Source organism: Brachyistius frenatus, unplaced genomic scaffold, assembly GCF_029030835.1.
Source record: "Brachyistius frenatus isolate BFR_SWC_R1_liver_20210118 unplaced genomic scaffold, ASM2903083v1 Contig_19, whole genome shotgun sequence".
In the NCBI taxonomy this organism is placed as follows: Eukaryota; Metazoa; Chordata; class Actinopteri; family Embiotocidae; genus Brachyistius; species Brachyistius frenatus.
The window spans coordinates 4,250,562-4,273,510 of NW_027210618.1; the positions used below are offsets into that span (position 1 = coordinate 4,250,562).

The 22,949-nt window shown below is 40.3% G+C and overlaps 1 protein-coding gene across 1 annotated transcript; it reads right to left on the reverse strand.

Annotated features, from left to right (window-relative positions):
• Positions 1-2,337: 2,337 nt before the first annotated feature.
• crabp1a (cellular retinoic acid binding protein 1a) lies at positions 2,338-21,696 on the reverse strand. Its single transcript, XM_069695371.1, has 4 exons — positions 21,371-21,696; positions 16,722-16,900; positions 5,830-5,943; positions 2,338-2,721 (listed from the first exon to the last, which is right to left on the reverse strand). The coding sequence occupies exons 1-4, from the start codon at positions 21,438-21,440 to the stop codon at positions 2,671-2,673; spliced, it is 414 nt and encodes a 137-aa protein (XP_069551472.1). The 5' UTR covers positions 21,441-21,696; the 3' UTR covers positions 2,338-2,670.
• Between the last annotated feature and the right edge of the window lie 1,253 nt (positions 21,697-22,949).

Sequence of the window (22,949 nt, forward strand, 5' to 3'; positions counted from 1 at the left end):
TAAAACCAGGATTCATAAGAAAATAGAATACAGTCACTTTACTTTATTCATTCTTCAACATGAATACATTTAGTCATCCAATTGAAACAGTTAGGTCATGGACTCCAACCTGTGTGAATGGATTCATGTATTCTTGTCAACCTTTTCTCTTCGCCTCAAGCTTTTTGGCTTTAAAAAAAAAGGTTTCAAGAAAACAGCACTCTCAGCTCATCAGAGAAGGGAAGATAATTAAAGTAAAGCAAGTAAAGGAGGAAAGTTCAAATCAACAACAACATTTTTGGGGAGACATGGAAATAGTTTGTGAATATGTCACCTTGTAAGTTGATTTGACGAACTTGTTGGCAGGCAGTTGAATATTTTTACATCCAGCAGTTACAGAGCAACAGTTTCACTCATTGTGAGTCTGTTTTCTGTCCCCCTGATGAACCGACGTCCAATTATCACTCTTTTTAGCTTTATTTTTGGTCTCTACCAAATCCTGACACAAATATCTTGCTCTTTATTTGCATAATACTACAATTCAGCAATTTAAAACAAGGGACACAAAAGAATAGAAGATCTTCAATGTATATATATTTTTTATCTTCCTCTATAAAACTGTATTAATGTTAAATAATGAGCTATTATAACTTATTCAAATAGATAGTGGATGGAGAGAACTGACTTTAAAATCTGTACTTTCCATATTGAAGGAAGACTCAACAGTGTATCTGTTCGTAAATCCCACAATCTTAATAGAGATCCAAGTCTTATAAGACAAATCCCACATGCCATATTTTTAAACTCTGGCTCAGCAATTATTCTTTTCAATTGTTTCTTTAAAAAAAAAAATGCTTCTATTGTCATTCATCTGCCTTCAGTTTCACTGAACTTTGTATTCAAGGTGCTCGTCTCTCTACTGTATCTGGTCACCTTGTTGGTGAAACAAGCGGCAGCATAGATCACTGAGCAATCAGGTTAAAAAGGCTAGTGAAGCAAAAGAGGTCAGGTAGATGAAGTGACCACAACTCTACTGTATCTGTTCATTCCAATAACACTGTCTCTGCATGACGGGCCCAGAGGGCAAGTCACGCCAAGACAGTCTTCTTCACATCAATTCCTCCTTGAAATCCAAAATACATTTTCCGAAACACAACAAATGTCTCAACGTCTTTCAATTTAAAACCCGTTGCTAAAAATTAAATGTAGTGTCTTATGTACTCTGCCTCTGTGAATATTCGATTCACAATGTAAATGTGCAACTGTGACATTAGTCAAGCTGCAGTGCCCTGCTCGGAAGCCTTTGACTGCATTTATGCTCCGGTCTGTCTGGTCTTATCGTGTCGCCCAGCTCTGTCTTTAATCTCATTGCCTCAGCACTGTATCAGACACAAAGACATGTCTCGCTGGAGCGTCTGCAAAGAACCAAAGCAAGAGAGGAATAACAACAGGGAGTGGGAGGCTGGAGCATGATGGGGTGTGGTGGGTTTTTTTTTCAACCTGAGGCTCTTTTAAAGGGGCAGTTCAGTTTTTGGAAGCTGGGAGCGCCTGGCTCCATTGTTCTGTCTTTGAGACTTCACGGCCGTAAGTTCATACCATACCAAGTTGTGTCACACACAGATGTAGTTTGCCCAGTTGACTTAAAGTCACACCAGGTTTAGCAAGCAGGAAAAGCACAGCTGCACAGGCCTCCAGAGGTCTGAAAGTCTGTGGAATCACATTTAATTTCACAGCAGGATATGGCCTGGTGTGATCTGTTGTACTCATGACCACACCCAGGTGTGACACGGGCCCTGTTCATACCCGGCATTAACATGTTTCTCCACTGTTATCGAGTGACCGCTTGAGATCGGATCTCACTTCCAACCCAAACCCTCCCATTCAGAATATTTTCTCTGTGGAATATTATTTGTAATTTGTATGTGGGTAGCATCAGTTCAGTAGGCAGTCCTCAGATGTGGCCCAGGACATATTTGTGCCAGACAAACTTCAAATGTGCTCTGAGCGATCAGATCTCAATCATCCTCAATGAGTTTTGGGTGCGTTCATACTCAGAGTTCTCTAATTGTGATGGGATCACCGAGGCCAGATGTTAATGCCCAGGGTCCACAGGGCCTTAGAATACTTACGTATCAGTTAGAGGTGTAATGGGTACTCACTAATAAACATTTAACAAGCTTCCTGTTTGTAAAATGATGAATTATGAAATTATGAATTTTTTAAATGAAATTTGCTCTTCAATACATGTTTTCATGTAAAGATGCTCTGTGTAGTTTTTGACCACCAGTAGTGCTATGTAGTAATATTTGAATGACCTCCATACGGCACCTTTATAAATTCATATGAAAGAAGCTGGAATACCATTTGTTCCATTTTTTATTGTTTCCTCTCATCAAACATGAACACTTACTTGATGTAACTGACGACTAAATCCTAGGTATACAGCTGACACCAGGGTTGCAGATATGGACACTGAGATATCCAACTACTGTACTGCAGATACAAGACTCACTACAAATAACCAGATTACAGAGGCATTCTATAGTTTGAGGAGACTATGCAGATTGATGCTGAGAGATTACACAGGATACTTTGCAAATGTGTAAGCGTGTTAGCATGACAGAGCGCTGCTGAGTTTAAGCCGTGGGCCCGACAGGGTTTCTGCCTCGTCCTGATGTAGGTTGCAGAGCTTCATTCCCGGATGTACATCCGTGTGCAGACTACGTCATCTGCCCCAAAAGTCTGGAGGAAACAGAAAGAAAATGTCAGCCGTTTTCACATTTTAAAGCTGTGTTGTTGTATGTCAACAAACACCTGCTACAATAAGCCTGCAAAAAGCCTCGGTGAGCTTTAAGGTCCTGCAGCATCTGAAAACCCAGAAAGCCCAGAAGGACGGACTGCAGGCAGGATTTGAAGCTTTGGGTCAAGCTGTCTTTTTAATTCTCCACATAACTAATTTTGTCATTTTTTTTTTAGAGTACAACCAAGTGGAAAACCAAATCAAATCTCTGAGGGCATGTGCATGAATTATCATTTGTGAAACTGATAACATAGAGGCAACAAAAAGCAAAGAATTTTCCAACGACAATGTGCCCTTAAAACCTCCATAACAGAACAGAGGTAACAGCTAAGGACACATGTTCACACATTCAGTGATGAAAGAGTGAACAAAAGGGAACAGACGGAATCTGATGGTGGTCGGTGGGTTGGTTTTTTTCATCTGTCAATAGAATGTAATGAACAAATCTAAATTAAAAACACATCTACACAGTCCTGATGTAGGCTGTTTGACTCACGATAAAGGTTTTACTCTATATTTATATTTAATGTGAGACAGAAACTTCTTTCCTCTTAAGAAAGTAACTTTGCATTTAGTTTTGAACCAAATCTCAACCTGTTTCAAAGCTGTTGGGTTCCTAAAATATAAGAAGACAAAGTTTGGCAGATGTTCTTATAAAACTCTGAGATTTTCGCTTGTTAACAGTGAAGAAAACTAAACTTCCAAATGATAAGGAAATCCTATTTAGCAATGATTTACGTGTCACAACCTCACAGTGAAGATTTTGGCTCATCAATGATGCGGTATGTAGATCATACCGTAGATTTTTGATGATGAAACCAAAGGAAACTTCATGACTGATTTATGCACAGACTCAAATCCAATCCACTGATGTGTGATTTTTCTGATTTGATTTCAGACTGATGCAGCTGGAGGAAAAACTCCACATGATTTCACTCCTAAAGTTTTTTCATACTAAACCAATTAAGCGGATTATGCAAATGGTATGGAAATGTGCCCCACTTACAGTGTGAACTGCCACACACAATCAGACCATCGCTTTATGATGGCGAGTCCTCCTTAGAGTCCCGAGCAGAAGCTTTGCAGTTGTTGGGTTATCTGTGTGCCTCGGGGCATTTTTGGAAACAGATATGTTTCAGATTCAGATGGTGTTTTGGTTTTTCCAGTTGCTTTTCAAGAGAAAGTGTCTGGATACAAAGATGACTCTGTCGGTTGTATGATGGTTGGGTGGTGGTTGTATGATGATGGTTGACTGGTGGCTGGATGGTGGTGGTATGATGGTTTTGTGGTGGTTGTATGATGTTTGACTGGTGGCTGGATGGTGGTTGTATGATGGTTGGGTGGTGGTTGTATGATGGTTGACTGGTGGCTGGATGGTGGTGGTATGATGGTTAGATGGTGATTGTATGATGGTTGGATGGTGGTTGTATCATGGTTGAATGGTGGTTGTATGGTGGTTGACTGGTGGCTGGATGGTGGTTGGATGATGGTTGGATGGTGGTTGGATGACGGTTGGATGGTGGTTGGATGACGGTTGGATAGTGGTTGTATGGTGGTTGAATGGTGGTTGGATGGTGGTTGGATGATGGTTGGATGGTGGTTGTATGATGTTGGATGGTGGTTGTATGATGGTTGGGTGGTGGTTGTATAATGGTTGACTGGTGGCTGGATGGTGGTGGTATGATGGTTGGATGGTGATTGTATGATGGTTGGATGGTGGTTGTATGATGGTTGAATGGTGGTTGTATGGTGGTTGGATGGTGGTTGGATGATGGTTGGATGGTGGTTGGATGACGGTTGGATGGTGGTTGGATGACGGTTGGATAGTGGTTGTATGGTGGTTGACTGGTGGCTGGATGGTGGTTGGATGATGGTTGGATGGTGGTTGTATGATGGTTGGATGGTGGTTGTATGATGGTTGAATGGTGGTTGGATGACGGTTGGATGGTGGTTGGATGACGGTTGGATGGTGATTGTATGGTGGTTGACTGGTGGTTGGATGATGGTTGAATGGTGGTTGGATGACGGTTGGATGGTGGCGTGCAGGGAGGACGGAGGTGAGAAGAGCAGAGAAACACAGAGACTCTCAGCCAGATCAATCTCCATCAGAGCGTGAATGCTTCAGCTCCTCCAGGGCAGCCGGGCCAAAGTGTCACCAGAGGGGCAGGCGCTGTAAACACTTCTGCTTTTATCGGCTACAGAAGCTTCCTTATGTTCTCCCTTCTCAGCTTGTCAGTCTTAACAAAAAGGAGCTTCAAGTAAAATACTATGGAAGCAGTGAAGATTTGGTTAAAGCTCTTGTTCCTCTCCTCTTGCCTCTGGCCTGTAATACAAAGCTACGCAAACATCCTGGGATGAATTTTTCAGCATCTAAACCTTCTATATTGTTGTTTCAAGATTTTTCCTTTTGGACATTCATCTTGTAAAAAAAAAAAAAATCGAAGAACAACAAAGCAGAGCGTGGGAGCGTTGAACATTAAGGGGAGAAAGCTGTTGGGTCCCTGAGAATCGTTCGTCCAGTGCGTTGCTCTTGGACTGCACATCTTTCGAAGGGCTTTAGACCCATTGACTCCTGCCCATATTAATCTGGCTGAATACAAGGGGGTATTACTGCAATGTCAGCGTAGCAGCTCCTCTTGTTCTCCTTTCACATCTCTCCGCGGGGCGGATGAAAGCTCGACTCCTTGGGAAACGGCCTCTCTCATTTCCTTTACGAATGAATCTCCCGGGTGACTTTATACACTCCCTGCCCTGTTTCATTAACCATTTCTTAAACGGACTCCACTGGCTGCACCAAATCTTAATGCATCTGATGTCTTCTGGGTCTCCATGAGAACCATCCACGAAACAGACAAACCATACAGATTAGCCACCCATCAGATCATACTCTGTACTTACAGTAATATTTTGGAATCATTTATCTTCCCTTTGTTTAAGCGACACAGAAATTAGAGTTCATTAAGCTTCTGTGTGTGTAGATTTTTTTTTTTGTAATCAGCAATCTGTTCAGAGGCTTTCAGTGAGAGGATGACTCATTGCTATGCGCTCACCAGAGTGAGCTCATCTCCGTTCAGCTCTCTGGTCCAGTAGGTTTTGGGGCCGCCACCGTCCACCAGAGTCTGCTGACAGTGAATCTTGTTCTCCGACTCCCAGGTGGCGAGGCTCTGCAAGGGGAGGGACAACAAGGTGGGAAGGGCAGCACGATTACAGCCGGTTCATTGATCTGTGCGGTTCGAAGAGGGTTTTACTGCACCTATAACCACACCCAGCTGTGATGTCACAGTGTACCGACACACTGCAGGAAGTTTGTCTTTAAGTAACATTGTTTTTAGGTCATAGGTAAATATTTTACAACAAGCAAGTTTGTAGCTGTGCAGCTACTGATTTTGGTGGGTAGATTAATAGAAATGTGACATTTCCTAGAATGAAAATCATACTATTGAGAGAGTATTTATCCACTCATATATATGGCCGAACGTATGTGGACCCCCCGCCCCGGTTTGTGTACTTTGTGTAGGCTATTTTTGCTGTGTGGTTAATTTTCACTTTAACCAGGCACCTTTTAATTCCAGTAAAGAAAAATCTTGACCCTAACTCTAATGTCTTACACAATTATATTTTAGACAAAAGTGGGTTTTCAACTTTTGTTTGGAAAGTTTAGAAAAGGCCTTTTATTTTTTTGGTATGACAATGATCCTGTGTGCATAAAGAAGTGGTTCTCCAGTTGTGGGTGAAATTGAAAGACTCGTACCAGAGCACTGACCTCAACCACATCCATCACCTTTGTGTCAGGTGGAACAGGGGCATCCTCTGTGTGCCCGACTTTATCGATCTGTCGATGCCCAACCCCAATAATACTTGCAGTTGAATGGGAACTATAATCCCTGCAGCCAGACTCTAACATCATGTAGAAAGCTTCCAGTGGAGGCAGTGTGACCACATCTATGCACGGTTTCTTATATATCATGAGAGAATATAATCACGTGGGTGTACTGTTTAGGTGTCCACATAAAGCCTGTTGGAAAAAAACAAAACATCTGTCCTGTCCTAATTCATCCATTGCCACCCTTTAATGAACAAAGCAACATAATCGTATAATTCAGCAGCTGGAGTCTTTAGCAGACTCAGTAAAAAAAAAACATAAAATCCTCTTAGCACTTTGGTCGGTCTCCATTGGCTAATTCGCTTCAATAATATTTCAAATGACCTCAACAGGATTAGTCAGACTTTGATTTAGGAACTAATTTCTCCTGAAGTAACTGACTCAAATTGCCAATCAGAGTTATGAATTTATAGAAGAAACAGGAGCGAGGTGAACCTGTGGCACTAATTTGTGCTAATGGAGAGGATTTATGATTTTGGTCATCTTAGGGTCCTTTATCTGCCCTCATATTTCATTACCTCCCGTGTCTACTGTCACAAAAGCTGTTCTGGTAAAGAAACTGTCAAAAGAAAGAAGCTGAAGCCAGGAGCCGGCTAGTAAAGAGACTGGAAATTGGGAAAAACGCTCACCTGTCACTGCAGCTAAATCCAACCAGCAGCTCTGTTAAAGCTCAATAAATTAACATATTATATAATGTTTTTTTCAATACAAAAAAGTGTAAAAACAAATTAATGAGTCCAGTTTTACAGTTAGATTTCTTGAGCCTAACAGCTTTTCCCGTTTGAGTCTTTATACTAAAGTAATCTAAGCTAACCACCTCCTGTTATCTTACTAATAGACAGATAAGCGTTTTATTAGCTTCCACTTGAAGACAAATATAATTTCCTAAAACGTCAAACTATAACTGATGACTATTGAGGTTTCTCAGTGAAGTCTTTAATACAAACATGAGCCTATTCTTCACATTTTGTCTTTTCATGTTGCTTTCTGACATTGATCACGTTTTCCCATTGCTGAATTTTATTTCTTCATTCTCTTTTCCTTTTCAACATCACACCTTAAGCTCAAGGGATCCTGCTCCAAAGCCTGTAACTCATCAAAGCTGCTATATTTTCATCTAAGTCAACATAAATCCAACAAAATAAAGAACTGGGCCGCCACACAAAGAAATCCCATGACGAGTTAGTATTTTATAGCTTAATAGCATATTTGCAGTGTTGCTTACATACAATTTCTTTGAGAATTTGTATTTTGAACTAAAAAGCACCGCTGCTTAGTTTTGGATGAAGCAGCAGCCTTGTTTCTCAGAGGCAAATGATAATCACCATATCAAAGGTAAAGAAAGCTATCATGGATCCCTGCGGGCAGCCGTCCACAGTCTTTGCCAAGTTGAAAAAAAGCAGGGCTTTTATACAGCTTACTTTTTCTTTTTTTTGTTTCTAGTAAAGCCAGAGTCCCAAGAGCCAATTAGCTACGGCTTCATTTTAGTGCAAGCATCAGTCTCAGCCTCTGACTTCTATGGATTTTCACAGTCACAGACAAATTCTCACACTTTTTGTCATCCAAAGAGCTTGTAGACTCACATTTCAGGCCAAGACAAATTGACCCTGTGTCACAGCATTTGTTTTACCTACTGTCTTTCTGTTGCTTTTGACTAATCAGAAAATCCATCTTCGGCTTTGATTCAGCCTTTCATTGTATATCAGATGCAAGCGGTGTGTCGTAAAGTGGGGGAACATCTAATTTCCTGCTCGGTTTAAAGTTTTTATGCTGGATTTTACAACATTCCTTCCTGGAGCCTAAAATAACACTCTCTTTTGGACTCAACTCTTCCCACAGTTTAATCACATTATCTCTCTCACATCAGTGTTTGCTCATCACTTTTCCCAGTAGCATCGAAGTGTGGGGATCTTTTTCATAAAACACATACAAACAGTTAATTTTTTACCAAAAGACATATACCTCATCTGAGAGTGCAGAAATGTCACTTTCTCTAATAACCACAAAGAGGTCGGACAGTCCAGAACGTCACCAACTTCTTGAATGGGTCCTGAAAAGTTACAGTCCTAGTTGTCATTTCATTCATTTAATATGTGTGGTGTTTTTTTTTACTACATTGTTTCAATAAAGGGAAGGCAATTTTCTACTATATTATTACCAAATAATTTCATGGGAATTTTCTTAAAACCAGACTGCCTCCCCCTGAAGCATGGCTGTCTGTGCAAGCAGCATAAAGATTTGTTTTATTTCAAAGCAGTTGTAAGCGCTATATAAACACTGTGAAAGTCTCAAAACACTCAGTCCACTGAGAAATGCACACAGTCCGTATTCAGTACATTTGGACGAGCTGTTTGGACCTCCGTGAGTTTGTGATGTCACAATGAGTTTGTGATGTCAGCACGGCCCACCGAGCGGTCATTTCATCACGGAGCAAGCTACAAGACCGCAGAAAACCTGTGGTTAGTTTGGGCGTGCATCACTCAGGACAGAGCCAATGAGAAGAGATTGTCTTTGATATCAATGCTCCTTAAAGATACAGACACAAAACAACTGTTCTTGGTAGAGCTCCAGACAGAGATAAATAGGAGCGGTAAAACTATACTGAGATGAGTTTTGGCACTTAAAACAAGAAAAATATCTCCTTATTGATACTAAGACTGCAAATATAATATCGAAAAAGAGCAAAACATGGGACCTTTAATATGACCCAGATTTTAAAAAATTTGCAACCTCTTATAATATTTAACAGCCTTTGATTTTTTTCCCCCCAATTCACAGACTAAACATCACAGCAATAAAGCATTTCTATGGGTGAGTCAAGAGGTTGCTGTTCGCTCAGACATGTCTGCAGGTCAAAGAGGACTGAACTGTCATGTAGATAGTTGTTTGTAATTCATTGATGAATGTTTTTTTTTATTTTTTTTATTGTTGTTGTGATTTTATACTTCAGACCCTGTGATGTCCAAGGAAAACTTCCCACTGGGGCAATCAAGTCTATCTTAAGTAGAGAGCTGAAAAAGAAGGAGGAGAGTGTTGGTGAGTTTTAGAGCTATAGATGGAACCAAGTTATCATGTATGTAAGTACATGGGAGCTGAAGCATTTTGGTGCTAACAAAGTAAAGGCTATTCAACTCAGGTAAAACCATGTCATGGACGGTGGTTTGTCCTCATCATGGAACATAAACCCTGACAAAATGTTCCATTTTTACACAGACTGTTGAAAGAAATGCTGAACAGGAGTTAGTGGATGTGACATCATGACTTTACTCTCTATTGTACCTGTTAGGTTGATAAGGTAGTCACAAATCAATGTACGGAGCACAAACAATGACAAAGAATCTTTCTGCCCCAATTTCTGAACCCAATATTTTACTCTCACCAGTCCAGAAGAATCGGTCTTACCAGCCGCTCAGATTTTCGATTTGCCAGTCGTTTCCTGTTGGCCTGTTCCTGCTTCTCCGAGCTACATCAAGACTTCACCTTGAACAGTAGAACTTTAGTAGCACTTAAAATGGCACTTACTGATGGAACTTTGTAGTTTGGCTTTCTTGAAGAAATTGTATTTACTTGATTCCTGTTGTTCTGGGTTTTGTACCCTCATGGTTGAAATGCACTTATTGTAAGTCTCTTTGGATAAAAAGGTCAGCTAAATGAAATGTAATGTAACATTACACACACTCATAAGAAAAGAAAGAACGCTTGAATCTCAAGACACACTACTCTGAAAATACATCCTCACCTTTATCCATTTACCTCCATACGGTAACGTCCGTGTCATGTCTGCTGCTTCTCAGTGTAGCCTCACAGCTAAAAGTATGTCTCTATGGCAACCAGCTGAGTTAAAAGACTTTATTTGTTTAAGTCTTTTCACCCAGAAGTGAGTTGGTTTGTTGTACTTGTGAAATTGAAACTTCTGTGTTCAGATCTTTCTCCATTGTATCAACTTAGCATCAAACACCAATCATCAGATCAGGTACGTAATCGTCTCATCATGATTTCCTCTCTGTGTCCATCTGTTTTCTGTTTCTCTGTTGCCTCGGTGACGGATGGGAAACACCTTATCACTTTCCCCACCTGGAAATGAGAGTAGGCCGTCTGATCCCGCCGCACTCACACAGATTAACTGGAGCTTTTTAACCTTTTGGCGGTGTTAATCAGCTCTCTGCTCTTCGCCAGGCACAGATCAGCGTGTAATCCCTTTAACCACGGGTGCAGCCCGCCTCGGCCAAAACTCACTTAGGTCTCGTCTGCCAACCTCCTCCACCTGAGAGTCCGCCAACACCCCGTGCACCCCCACCCACCCTCCTCGTTCAACCCTCTGGCACATGCGCCAGTGTCAGTGGGCGTTGCCTCCTGCAGGTTTAGCTCCAGTCTTGTGTCTGACTGACAAACAGGAGCGAAATGAGGTCTTTGCTGACACGACATCAATGTTATCTTGAGCTGAAATATACAGCACAGAGGGGTCAAAAAACAAAAATGGTGTTTAGAACGAACCGATGACTATAAAGTAAAAATTCTGGATCAAGGCTTTTCTGTTTCCAAACAACCACAACAGTATAAAGAATAACTAGAGCATGACTGATTAAGTTCAAATAAGCTAACATAAAACTTAATACTTAAAGCTGCATACGTAGATATTTTTTACGTAAACAATTCGTTGCAAAACCCATAGCAGTTAACAATGTGACTCTGCAGTCCCCTTCAGCTTGGGCCCACAACTTTGATGTCATGATTTTAAAGTGGACTATAATCTCATTGGTCTCAGGTCGCAGCAGCAGATAAAAACCTTCTGTACACTAACTGGCCAGCAGCAAATGGCAGAGAAACAAAGTCCAGGACTAACTGGTGAACATAAAGTGGAGCATTTAGCAGTTTAATAGCCAAATATTTTCATCAGGAGTTGCTGGAGATCAAATAAAGAGATCAAAACTGAGCGCAAGTTTGACTTCAAAGATGATTTAAAATGAATGATAGCGTCGCTCTGTTTCCCAGAATTGTAAATGGACAACTGTTTTTTAAAAATTGCCAAACAACTTTATGTAATAATGTCAATGTAAGAGTGTATTTTCAACCTATTCCTTTGCCCACAATGTCCAACCCATATTTAATATTTGTTTACATATCCTCAAATATTGGTTGAAGTCTGAGACTGAGGATGTTGCCACTTGCTTTCTTCCTCTGTAATATTATGCTCTGCGATTAGCTTTCTGTTTTTTTTCCCGTGTTTCGGACACTCTTTGCTTTCAGTCTGATCCTCAGCAGTGAAACATAATCAGTTAATCCAAAATGACAAAGGTGTTTGCTGCACACCAAAACTCCATGCAAGAGACAGTGACTAAAATATTTTTTTCATTTGTTTCAGTAGTTTTCGGAGTGCTGGAAGGATGAACAGCTTGTTTTGCATGTTGGCTACTTCTTCAGAGTTGAGATCATAATTTTAAAAGCTACACACTGTCCTAAAACCACAGAATGACATTTACAAACACCTTCAATTCAACGGCTATTGAAATCCAATGTGCTGCAGCAGCGTTAAAAAGTGAAATACATACAGTATCTCTTTCTGACTGCACTGTACTGGGAATCAAATCATGCTGTGATGCTGATCAAACCCAAACAAACCGATGGGAGAAATGTGCGATGACAACTTGACTAGCAGAGAGGCTTCATGTGGCGAAAAGCCATGCAGAGCTGTCTCGCCCTGCCCACTACCCAGCATGCCCCAGGGCCCAGACAGAAAGAGCCACGCTGTCTCCTGCGACGCAAAATAGGTCAAGTCTGCTCTCCCTGACTGCAACATGTTGTTCAAACAATAAAATAAAAGCTAAAGGTTATAAATCTATGCTTCATATTTCAACTGATGAGCGCTGTTAAAGCATTCACAAATATTATTTGCAAATATTATTTGCAAATATTGCTCATGCATTTTTGTGATATAGACAGAAATACTACAATTAAATTCTAATTAACTCTGTGCTGCAGATACCAACAACAACACTGTGGTTTGAAGAAAACACATATTTCCAATTTCTGAGGCTTTTGGCTGAATTAATTTGATTTAATGTAGTGCATGCCCGCAATCACCCATTTTCCCCTCCCTATGTGCGGTATTTTTTCTCCGCAAGCATGAATATCACAGAGCTCTGCTGCCCAGCAATTTTACAGGATAGTAAATTTTCAGTTTTACATTTGAGAATAGAACCCGACGTCTGTCTACGCCTGTCTAGGAGTAACATAATAAATGGTGTTTGTGTGGTGAAGCTGTGAAAGATGCACTGTCTGACTCCTAAAACCATCCAGTACAATGATGCTCAATTCTGACCATCATAACACCTATTAAGGCATAAAGTGTAACAATATAAAATGTTCCTTTCAGCATCAAGGAAGGTATACAACTGCTAACAAGAGCTGTCATTTTGAGCTCTCAGTCTCTTCTAATAGGTTCATGTAATAGTCAGTGATACTCTTCATAAATGTAACCCGATAATATTTAAGCTGCATTAAAGCAGCATAAAACAAATGATTATATGAATTCTATACAGTATATTATTCTGTGCCATCTTACCTGCAGCTGTTTTTAATTGTCGTTTAAATCTGTGATCTGAATCTAAAAACCACAATTTAAATGACAGATACCACTTCCAAATTGATGGATCACTCTTTCTAAAACTCTGAAATACCTAAGTGTAGGTTATTTATGTCTTCTGATGGTTGGAAACAATACCAAAAAAAAGCAAGAAACAAATCTACATTTTCAATTGTGAATATATTGATATAGGTCTGTGACTATGATTGATTATTTTACAGAATGTAAGACCCTTTCACCCGTACGATATACCACAACATACAGTGCTGTGGAATAAAGCTAAAACCTACCTCAGCCCTTAATTAATAAGGTGTTGTATGTTGTTTTAAAGGAAGTCATGTTTGTGCTTATTTTCTCCTTATTTAAAAAAAAAAAAAAAAAAAGATGTAAAAGACTTGCATCTGTGCATTACCAATAATGCTAGTTTCAACCTACGGCAAAAGTCTTCTGAAGAAGTTTCAATTCCTGCAGTGGTTGGGCAAAATGTAACTCTCCTCTGAAGTACATACAGCTGTTTGAATATACTGCAGCAAAGCTCTACCTTTCTCCAAAATTAATTTTCTCCTCGTTGGCAGGAGCGAGAATCATACTGAATCCCTTTCTGCTGTGTAACTTCATATTCTTAACGAATGGAGGAAAAAGAAGCAAATACAAACTATTCTCCAAATCTGCCTTCTGCTTTTCGTTTGATTTGTCATGATGACGACTGATTACGTTATCTTGTCGAGAAAACAGGTACAAATGGTGTGTTCCTTACTAACACCAAACAAGACAGTTGTCCTCTCCTGCTCAACCTCTGGTTGCTAAGCAGAAGATGGTAAACAGATGTTGGCCTCTGGAGGGTTCAAGAAGACTTGTTGCATTTATTCATGGTATTTAGGGAGTGAATGGGCTAATTAAGAAACTGTAGAGGAACCAGACAAGTATATATATCTAATATATTTTATGCATGGGCACAAATTAGAAACACAGGCGGACCTCAGATTTGAGGAAGTCATCGTAATTAGTTTTCACGTGGACGTTATCAGGCTGAAAAATCGATCTGCCTCTTCCACTTTATCTAACTGTGCAGCCGGCATATTTATTACATAGTTGACGTAAATGTCTCAGAGTTGCGATTATATCAGGAGATGTCTCCAAGAAACCAGTCTGCTCTTATGTAACCGAACGCAGCTGTTGTTTCAGGGTTTGTTCACTTTTTTTGGATGTATACATTGTGTCATGTATTTCAAAATTCTTTATTTTATGAATGGACTAGAGATTAACTGATTGTTGATTTAATGGAATTTGTTATGAAATCTAGGAATTTTCAAGTCCTCAGCCTTACCCTCAAAAGAAAAAAGAAAATATATATATATATATATATAAACATATGTGTGTAGGAGCTTTGACTGTGGATGAGGATAAGAAAATCACCCCTCGGGGTCTGAAGAGGTTCAGAGAGAAACTCTCCTCCATCCCAACTCAAGCTGTCTTTAATCGGTCTGCTCAGACGTGAGCATGATACCAATTGATGAGTTTGAAGCAGGTATGAATTTTTCATTGAACCCTCAGAAACAATAACATGAGGAGAGCTTTGAGGACTCTGAACACTCCAACAGAGAAATACCACAAATTCAAATGATGTGAACAATTCAAAGTAAACAGTGCATTAAATGAGATGTCTGTAGATATTACTCCTCTTCTTCGATACTGTAGATTTATTGACTGTAACATCAAATGAATGTTGAGTAAAAACAAATGTGTGGCTCTTGGAAAGAAAAGTAATTGAATTGTGTTAAAGAATAAAGCATTGAGTTTATATTTCATAATGTTTCTTTAGGAAATAAAAGAATAAAAATACTGCCAGTGGTGCTGGGAAGGTGCAAATCCTCACTATATACAGTATATACAGCCCAGTATCATGCTAAAGCATGTAACACATCTTTCAGTCCACTATGGATAGCGTGTCAGTGTCACGTTATGCCTCACCTAAGCATAAACAGTACACGCATGTATTACCAGGGCTGAAGAAGGAAGTAATGTGACAGAGAGTTCATGTTGGCAGGAGATTGGCGGTACAGGATTTTCACCTAGACTTGTGTTTGAGTCTGTGAGTAAGCAAAAATTAAAGCCCCTTAAGTAACTTGCATGATGTCCATAATGTTACTGAACCCAAAATTATTTATTTGAACCGAAACAAAGATCTTTTCCGGACCGTAACCGCATTGTTTTTGTTGGTTTAAGCGAAGGCATCTACTTACCTTTTTATAGACATGGTATCCATAGTGGACTGACAGGTGTATTACACGCTTTGGCGTCTTATCCGGTTGCTCTATATTTGTCCGCAGACTCAACACACGTATTACTTTATTCTGTTACATAAAAATGACAACTATAACTACTACAGCCCTAAACCCAGTCTTAACCCTAATCAAATCGTTTAACCCAAAACATTAACTGTAAAGACTTCTGAACAATCATTTGTCTCCAGTTTGTAGATTCATGTGAACATATATCATGTTAAATATGATATGCAGTCTCTATAACATGCAACCTTTTGTTGAAAGGTGATGATACTATCTGTGAACCAACCCACCACAAATCCAACACTTAAACTAACCTGCTTGTGTCTACCTTCAGAGGATCTCCGACTACATGGGTCAACCCAGTGTGTTCTCATAATCTCAGTAATATAGTGTATGCTAACACACAGATGAGTGAAACATAAACCATCTGCAGTATGCTTCACAGGTTATGGTTGAATAAAAGAACAAGACTATGCTGAACGTTTAGAAAAGTAAAATGGGGGTGAGAGATGTGTTATTTACTGAGGCAAAATGTTAATCATTAACATTTCAACAATGCTAAAGGACCACTTCAGAGGTTTCACAGGCTTTAGGACATTTACAACAAACCCCTCCAACTAAACATCACAAGTAACAATTTTACAAACAGTGCTTTTGTATACCAGACACTCATTAATTTCCATCAACTTCTGTTGAGTTGAAGATCAAATAATCTAGCACATATAACGACACTGTATTTGTTGCATTTGACTTCTCTCCCTTTGTTTCAGAATATATTTAAAGATAAAGTATAAATTTACAAAAACACCTGCGGTATCGTTGTGAAACACTTCAGCACAGACTTATTAAGTTCTTCTTCACTTACAAGAAAGTACATCACAACCAAACTACAATGCGGAGTTGATGTTTCCAGTTTACACAACCTAAACTAGTTTCACGAGTCTATTGACAGAGTTTCATACTATAGATAAAGAGAATGGAAGCCAAAGGCTGTCAAGAAAATACCTTTAGAAATTCAAACTAAGAACAAATGTCAAGTATACAAAAAACTAAAGTGGCTCGTAGAAAGATGTGTTCCTTTCAGCTGTGAGTTTTGCCTCCGTTTTGCAGCACAGTTCATTTTACCACCGGTGTCAGTGTGCCACATTTAAAACATTTGATTGGATAAAACACTTTCTGCATTTCTACCTTGCACTTTCGTCCATCCACCGTCTCCTCATCAAACTCCTCTCCGATGTGGAAGTTGATCTCGGTGGTGCGCACACTGGTGGACGTCTTGATGTAGAACTTCTCACCGTCCTGACGGATCTCCACATGAGGGTTGGAGGCCGCTGCCACAGCCACCTTCCTCAGCATGGCGTTCACTCCTGAACGGACACGACCCGGATCAGGCCGACAAGAGGGGCAAACGGGTCAGTCTCACCACAGGAACACGATTAGTTACAAGTTAGTGTGACTTTCTCTGCTTCATAGTTGTACTTAAAGATGTTTTACAGTTACTGATCATTCCCCACAAATCTGTAATAACATGTTGACTTTTCTAGTGCCTCAGTCATTTTCGGACTCCCTGAATGTCGCAGACTGAGTGACCGACGGCTCCATCTTACACCTGACACAAAGCAAGGCCAAGCACAAGGCAAGTGTCTTTGCTAGTTTCTGACCGACACATGACTGATGCAATACTATTACAAGGCAGTGGATGGCGATTGAACAACAAACCCTGGTATTAAATCAACGGTGCGGTATTTTACTTGTTATTTTTTGTAGGAAATATGCACCTACATAAGCAAGTGTTCAACACGGCCTACACTCTGCTTGTTACACACAGGGACATGCAGGACTGCACAAACATGCAAATGATTCCAAATAACAAGGTCACAATGTGAAAGATTATCATTGTGCACATCAACCTGCTCAATCTGCCAAGGTGCAAGCACACCTGACTTTTAAAGGGAATGGGTGACGACACTGTGATTGGGTTATTTTTTCTTACACCCAGAACACACCTACGCACTGTACATTTTAGACAGTGCTCTTAGATTTTACAAATGCAGTTCTGACTGATTGAGGGATGAAGTTACACCACTGGTTATCCAAATAATGCATGACTGGGTTTTCAAATTAAAAGCCCTCAAGGATTTCGGACGTAGTCCAATCACATACCTGCTTTGCACCTCGTGTTGTACAAATTTGGTTTGTGGTTAAAAAAGAGCCAAAATAAATAGTGATGTGCATCTGAACTCTTCATGAAACATTTAGCCAATACACAACGTATGATTTTATCATCATCACAGGCCGACGTAATTAAAGGAGCACGGGCAGCCTTTTTATTTGCTTCTTACTGGTCACAGACAGAAATCAACACAAGTCATAGATGGCTTAACACCCCCAAAAATAAAGTGCAATCACAAAAGACAGGTGTAGAAGGAAGGAAGAAAATATAAGGTTGTTCTCAAAGGTCTTGAAAAATCGGGACATTCAAGGAAAATTATTTTTCTATTGTGTGCCTTACTTAACGAAACCAAATGTGGACATGACAGAGGAAGAGAGATGCAAACTGCGACAAAACGGAGAAAGAGAGAGAGGACGTTTCTGTTGTTTGTTGCGTTGGTGCTAACATTTGAAGTAAAACAGGATCCACTCGACCCCACCCAGATTTAGATCTCTCCAGGGTCTTATGCCAGCTTCTATCAGCTCAGGACCTTAAATATAGTGAGTCTGGCTGCATGTCTCCTTGTATGTATTGTGTGTGTGTGTGTGTGTGTGTGTGTGTGTGTGTGTGTGTGTGTGTGTGTGTGTGTGTGTGTGTGTGTGTGTGTGTGTGTGTGTGTGTGTGTGTGTGTGTGTGTGTGTGTGTGTGTGTGTGCGCGCGCGCGCAAGCATCCTCAAATCCACTAGCTTAAAATTTCAACCAAGAATGACGGAAATGTGTTTGTTACAGAGTAAAAACACAATAAATGCTCTGTGGCCCTGACAAAAGCCTCAAGTATTTCTCAAAACTGGGAGAAATCTGTGGAATCTTGGCATTGAAGTCTTGTGTGAGGGATTATTCAGCCGTGTCCAGAAGGGAGGGGGGGAGTGGTGGAAGACATTGGGGATGTCAAGGCAGGTCCAACAGTCCCACATCAAGATGTGTAAAAAAATAATAATAAATAAATAAAAAAGCTACGTGGGTCTGCAGCACAAAACATTTTTAGTTTCACAATTACTGCTCAAAAATTGTGAGATGCCTCCATTTTGCTTTTCTACATTTTGCGCTGTGCACCAACGGAGCTATTATACATTTTGATGGGAGACTGCGTTGGCAGTTTGGTTTTCGCCTTTTGTCTGGTGGTTGCAAAAGTGGTCATTACATTACATTACATTTAGCTGATGCTTTTATCCAAAGCGACTTACAATAAGTGCATTTCAACCATGAGGGTGATCCAGCACGTGGCACAACCGAGACTTGGGGCAAGGCTTTGCCATGCCTGGTTTGACTCCACGAGGCCATCTGGCTTTATGTCCTGCCTGGCTTTATTTTCACTGTCCTCTCCCACCAACAGGTGAAGCAAGCAAATTTATAGAAACCTCATAACTAAGTGAAAAAAAAAAAGAAGTGTTACAATTTGTCTTTTTTTTCAAAGAAAATTCAGCTCTTATTAGTTTTGAGGGATCATATAATCCTCAAACCACTGTGCTCTGGCATAGAGACATACAAGGAGATATGGTTAACACCCAGGATTAAAAACATATTAATGTGACAGCTTACTCGACCCCACCCACGATCTGAGGGGTCACGCCATGTGTTTTTATAGCATCAAATATGCATGAGCATCAGTGAGCCAAGCACTCTTTCCCCATTTCTAAGAAGAGGACATTTTCTCAGAATTAAATGATCTTTTATGTTTTGGATAGAAGACATTTTGTAGCATCAACTCCTTATTTTTGACCTCCATTGTTAAAAGAAGCCTCTAGAAAGGAGCACATGGTTTAGAAACCAAGAACAAGTTGGAGTCAGCAAAGATAGTTTCCTGAAATATCACGACCAAAGTGTCTAAAGTTTCTACTGGCTGTGCACAACAGGTTTTTGGACACGTTATAAAATTTCTGCAGATCTCGATGCTCAAATTTAAACTTTAATCTGATTAGAGTTCACATGAACTCAATCAAGCCGTACAATGTAGGCTCAGAGGTAAAATAGACCATGAAGGGTGCCGTGTTTTTTTATATTCTTTGATCAAATGCAGAGACACATGCCTGCCCTCAATTAGAGAACTGGGAGTGTGATCAGTTCGTGCAGCTCTGTTCTCTCAGCGTGGTCCTCTGCTATCAACACTTTGGACATAACAATCCCCTCCTACTGTCGGCGAACCTCCTAGTCAACACATAATTAGAAAGATGTTGATGGAAAGTGGCGGCCCTGCAGCACTAGAATCCACATTCGTCGCCCATCGGAGGCCGCTCAATGACTGGGCCCTTATGTAAGAGCTAACGGGTGATCAGCTCCGGCAGATGTGGTTAATGTGTTCATGAATGGACGAGGTGCTGACCTCAGAGAGCGACCGAAGAGCTGTTGCCTTATGAACCTCGAAAACAAAACAGTGGAGGGGAGGTGCTGGAGAGGTGTTGAATTTGTCTAATCACTCAAAAACAATCTCAGAAGTTTCATTTGATTCATTTAAACGGGCTCTCAGAGTGTATTTGGACGGCCTTCGAGGGCCTCTTCAGTGACTCCATGCTATCAGAGAGCAATATAGATTAAAAGATGGTATTAATCGAAATTTTTCACAAATCCTCTGAACACCAAAACCAGTCTGTCTCTCAGTATTTTGTGACTTTCTGTGGCACTGAACCCAAAGGTTCATATCAAATGATATAAATCGTGACAATTCTTTCGTCAAGAGACGACATGTCAATTAAAGTGTTTGTAATAGCTTTTAGACTGAAATTAAAATTGATGCCCCTTTGCTAGACTTATAGATTCATGGTTATGTTCCTGGAAATTAGCCTCAGGAACCTGCAACCACAAAGCAGAAGCTTTTAAAGAGCCATAGTAAATGAGAAATCTCACATTTGTGCCATGCTGCTTTTATGCACTAATTGTTTCAGCCTCACTAAATGCCAAATTATTCCCTTTTCATCTCAGCCTGTTCAGTTTGTGCTAAAATTGTAACTCTTTCTGTGTGAAAAGTTCAAATTGTGATCCGGTTTGTTGTCATCAGTTCCTGGAGAGTATCTGAAACCTCTGGGTGCCCTTGCGGTGGGACTTCTCCCAGAAGATTCCTACATTATTCTAATGACACCAGGCCTTTTGCAGTGCCCTGTCTGTTTCAGCAGCCCTGGTGTGACGAAACGCTGCAACACAATTGAATGACCCAGTTAAACTGGTCTAAATCTCAACCATCACAACAATCAGTAAAGACTAAAGAGGGGGAAAAACTGAAAAAAAAAAAAAAAGAGACAGGAGACAAGAGAACAACACTGGGCTCCAGAGACCTCTTCTGGCATGGCGAATGCTTGCCCTACTTTAATGCTTAACATGAATAATGTTGTGCCCCTCCTTCCCCTCTTCTCAACATGTAACAATACCATGTCTGTCCAGGCTGGAATTTAGCATCCACTGTTTCTTATCTCCTGTAAAGCCGAGGGGTTTCCCCTCAGCAGCATCTCCCCGATCCCTGCCTCCTGTTCCCAGGCAGCTTCTCCGAACAACATGATGTTGTTAGAAGTCAAGGCATGCCGTTCCCCAAAGAACAAGAGCCTTTTTTTTCTTTCTATATGGACATGATGGATAGTCATCCTGATGCAGGGATGGAGCTGTGGCGATTGAGGAGAGGGAGGAAAAGAGGGCTTACCCAGGGCTTTGAGAAGTTCATCAAAATTCTCACTCCTCTTCATTTTCCAGGTGCCGGCAAAGTTAGACATGTCTGCTGCAGAAAGAACCTGTTCCACGCTCTGATGTCGCTTTCCTTCTCTTTCCTCTCTCCTCTGTCTCTCTGTGACTCTTTCTCACCCTCCTCCTCCTTCTCTGTGCTCCTGTCTCCTCTGCTGTGGGGCTCAGCCTCTCCTTCACACTGTCACACCCAAGTGTTTCTTTTTTCTTTTATATTTTCACACAGACGGACGTTCACACACACTCCGGTGCTCCTTCGTCTGTGTGTCTCAGTGTGCTGCCTGCAATCTTGTCTTGAGCTCCTTTATAGCTACTGTCTTTTAATGGGAGGCAGAGGAGGTCCCTCCCCCTGGAAGCTCTGTCCCATTAACACAGTCGAGCAGGACTGACGTGGCTGCTGTCTCTGGGGATCAGAAAGACTAAAATCATTCTTTTAGGGTGTATTTATAGAGCGCTGGTTTGTCAACAGCTTCATTGTGTTAATGTGGAGGTTGTCTTTCGTAATCATTGACATTGTTAAACTAGCTAAAAAATATTTTTTAAGAATATATAACAGAGAAAAGAAGTTTTCAAAATCAAAGGTTACTTTGTTTTATAATCAGCTGCTCAGACAAAAGTTTGGTGAACCTTGAAAACGTTTATTTTGGATTTATTCTGTAAATTTAATCAAATGCCCCCATATTTAGTTTTCTGGTGTCGTTACTCAGATTTTTTTTCTTGGGCTGTTGATAATAATTCCAACATATTAGAGAAAAACCTCTGAACAAAACAAGCTGAGACCAACTGTGAACTGCAAACATAGATCAAAGAGATGGTTTATTGCACCAATAACAATTCATCTGGATGTTTTCTTGTTTATCCCCCCAGGCTTTAAAATAATGTATTCACTATGCACTGTAATGTATTACATTAATTATGTATTAGTCTATATTATTATGCACCATACTTTGGATCAGTGTAATCATTTAGGATTATTTTACTCTGCTGAGCTTTGTGTGAGTGTGATGTCAAAATGTAGCAAATATTAAAAGATATATACTGTAGATAGCCTATTGTAATGCTAAAGTAAATGCTCTTATGCAAACTATGTTGGTGTGTATGTGTAAATTCGTCAGATTTTACTGTGTTTTCCATCATTATCGTCATGTCCACAGAGTAATAAGAAGAAGAAGAAGAAAGGAAATGTCATCTGAGACAAAGTTGACAACAATTTACATGTATGTATGAAGATCCAACCTACTCATCAAAAATCCCATATTTCAAACTTTTATTCTCGGTTGTTGGATCAAATCTAATTTCCAAAGGAGGAATTTAAATGACTCAAACCTCTTAGAAACAGACACCTCAGCTTAAAAGTTATTGGGATTAGTCTTTTTTTCCCCCCACTGATACAGTGTGCCAGGCCCGAATCCTATAATCAGGCTAGACTGATCATTTAAAAAGCCAAAAGAAGGAAAATGACAATTACATAAAGAGCTGACGAGACTATTTGCAACAATTTTCCATACTAGAGTCGAGCTGTGCTGAAATGAGAGAGCAGA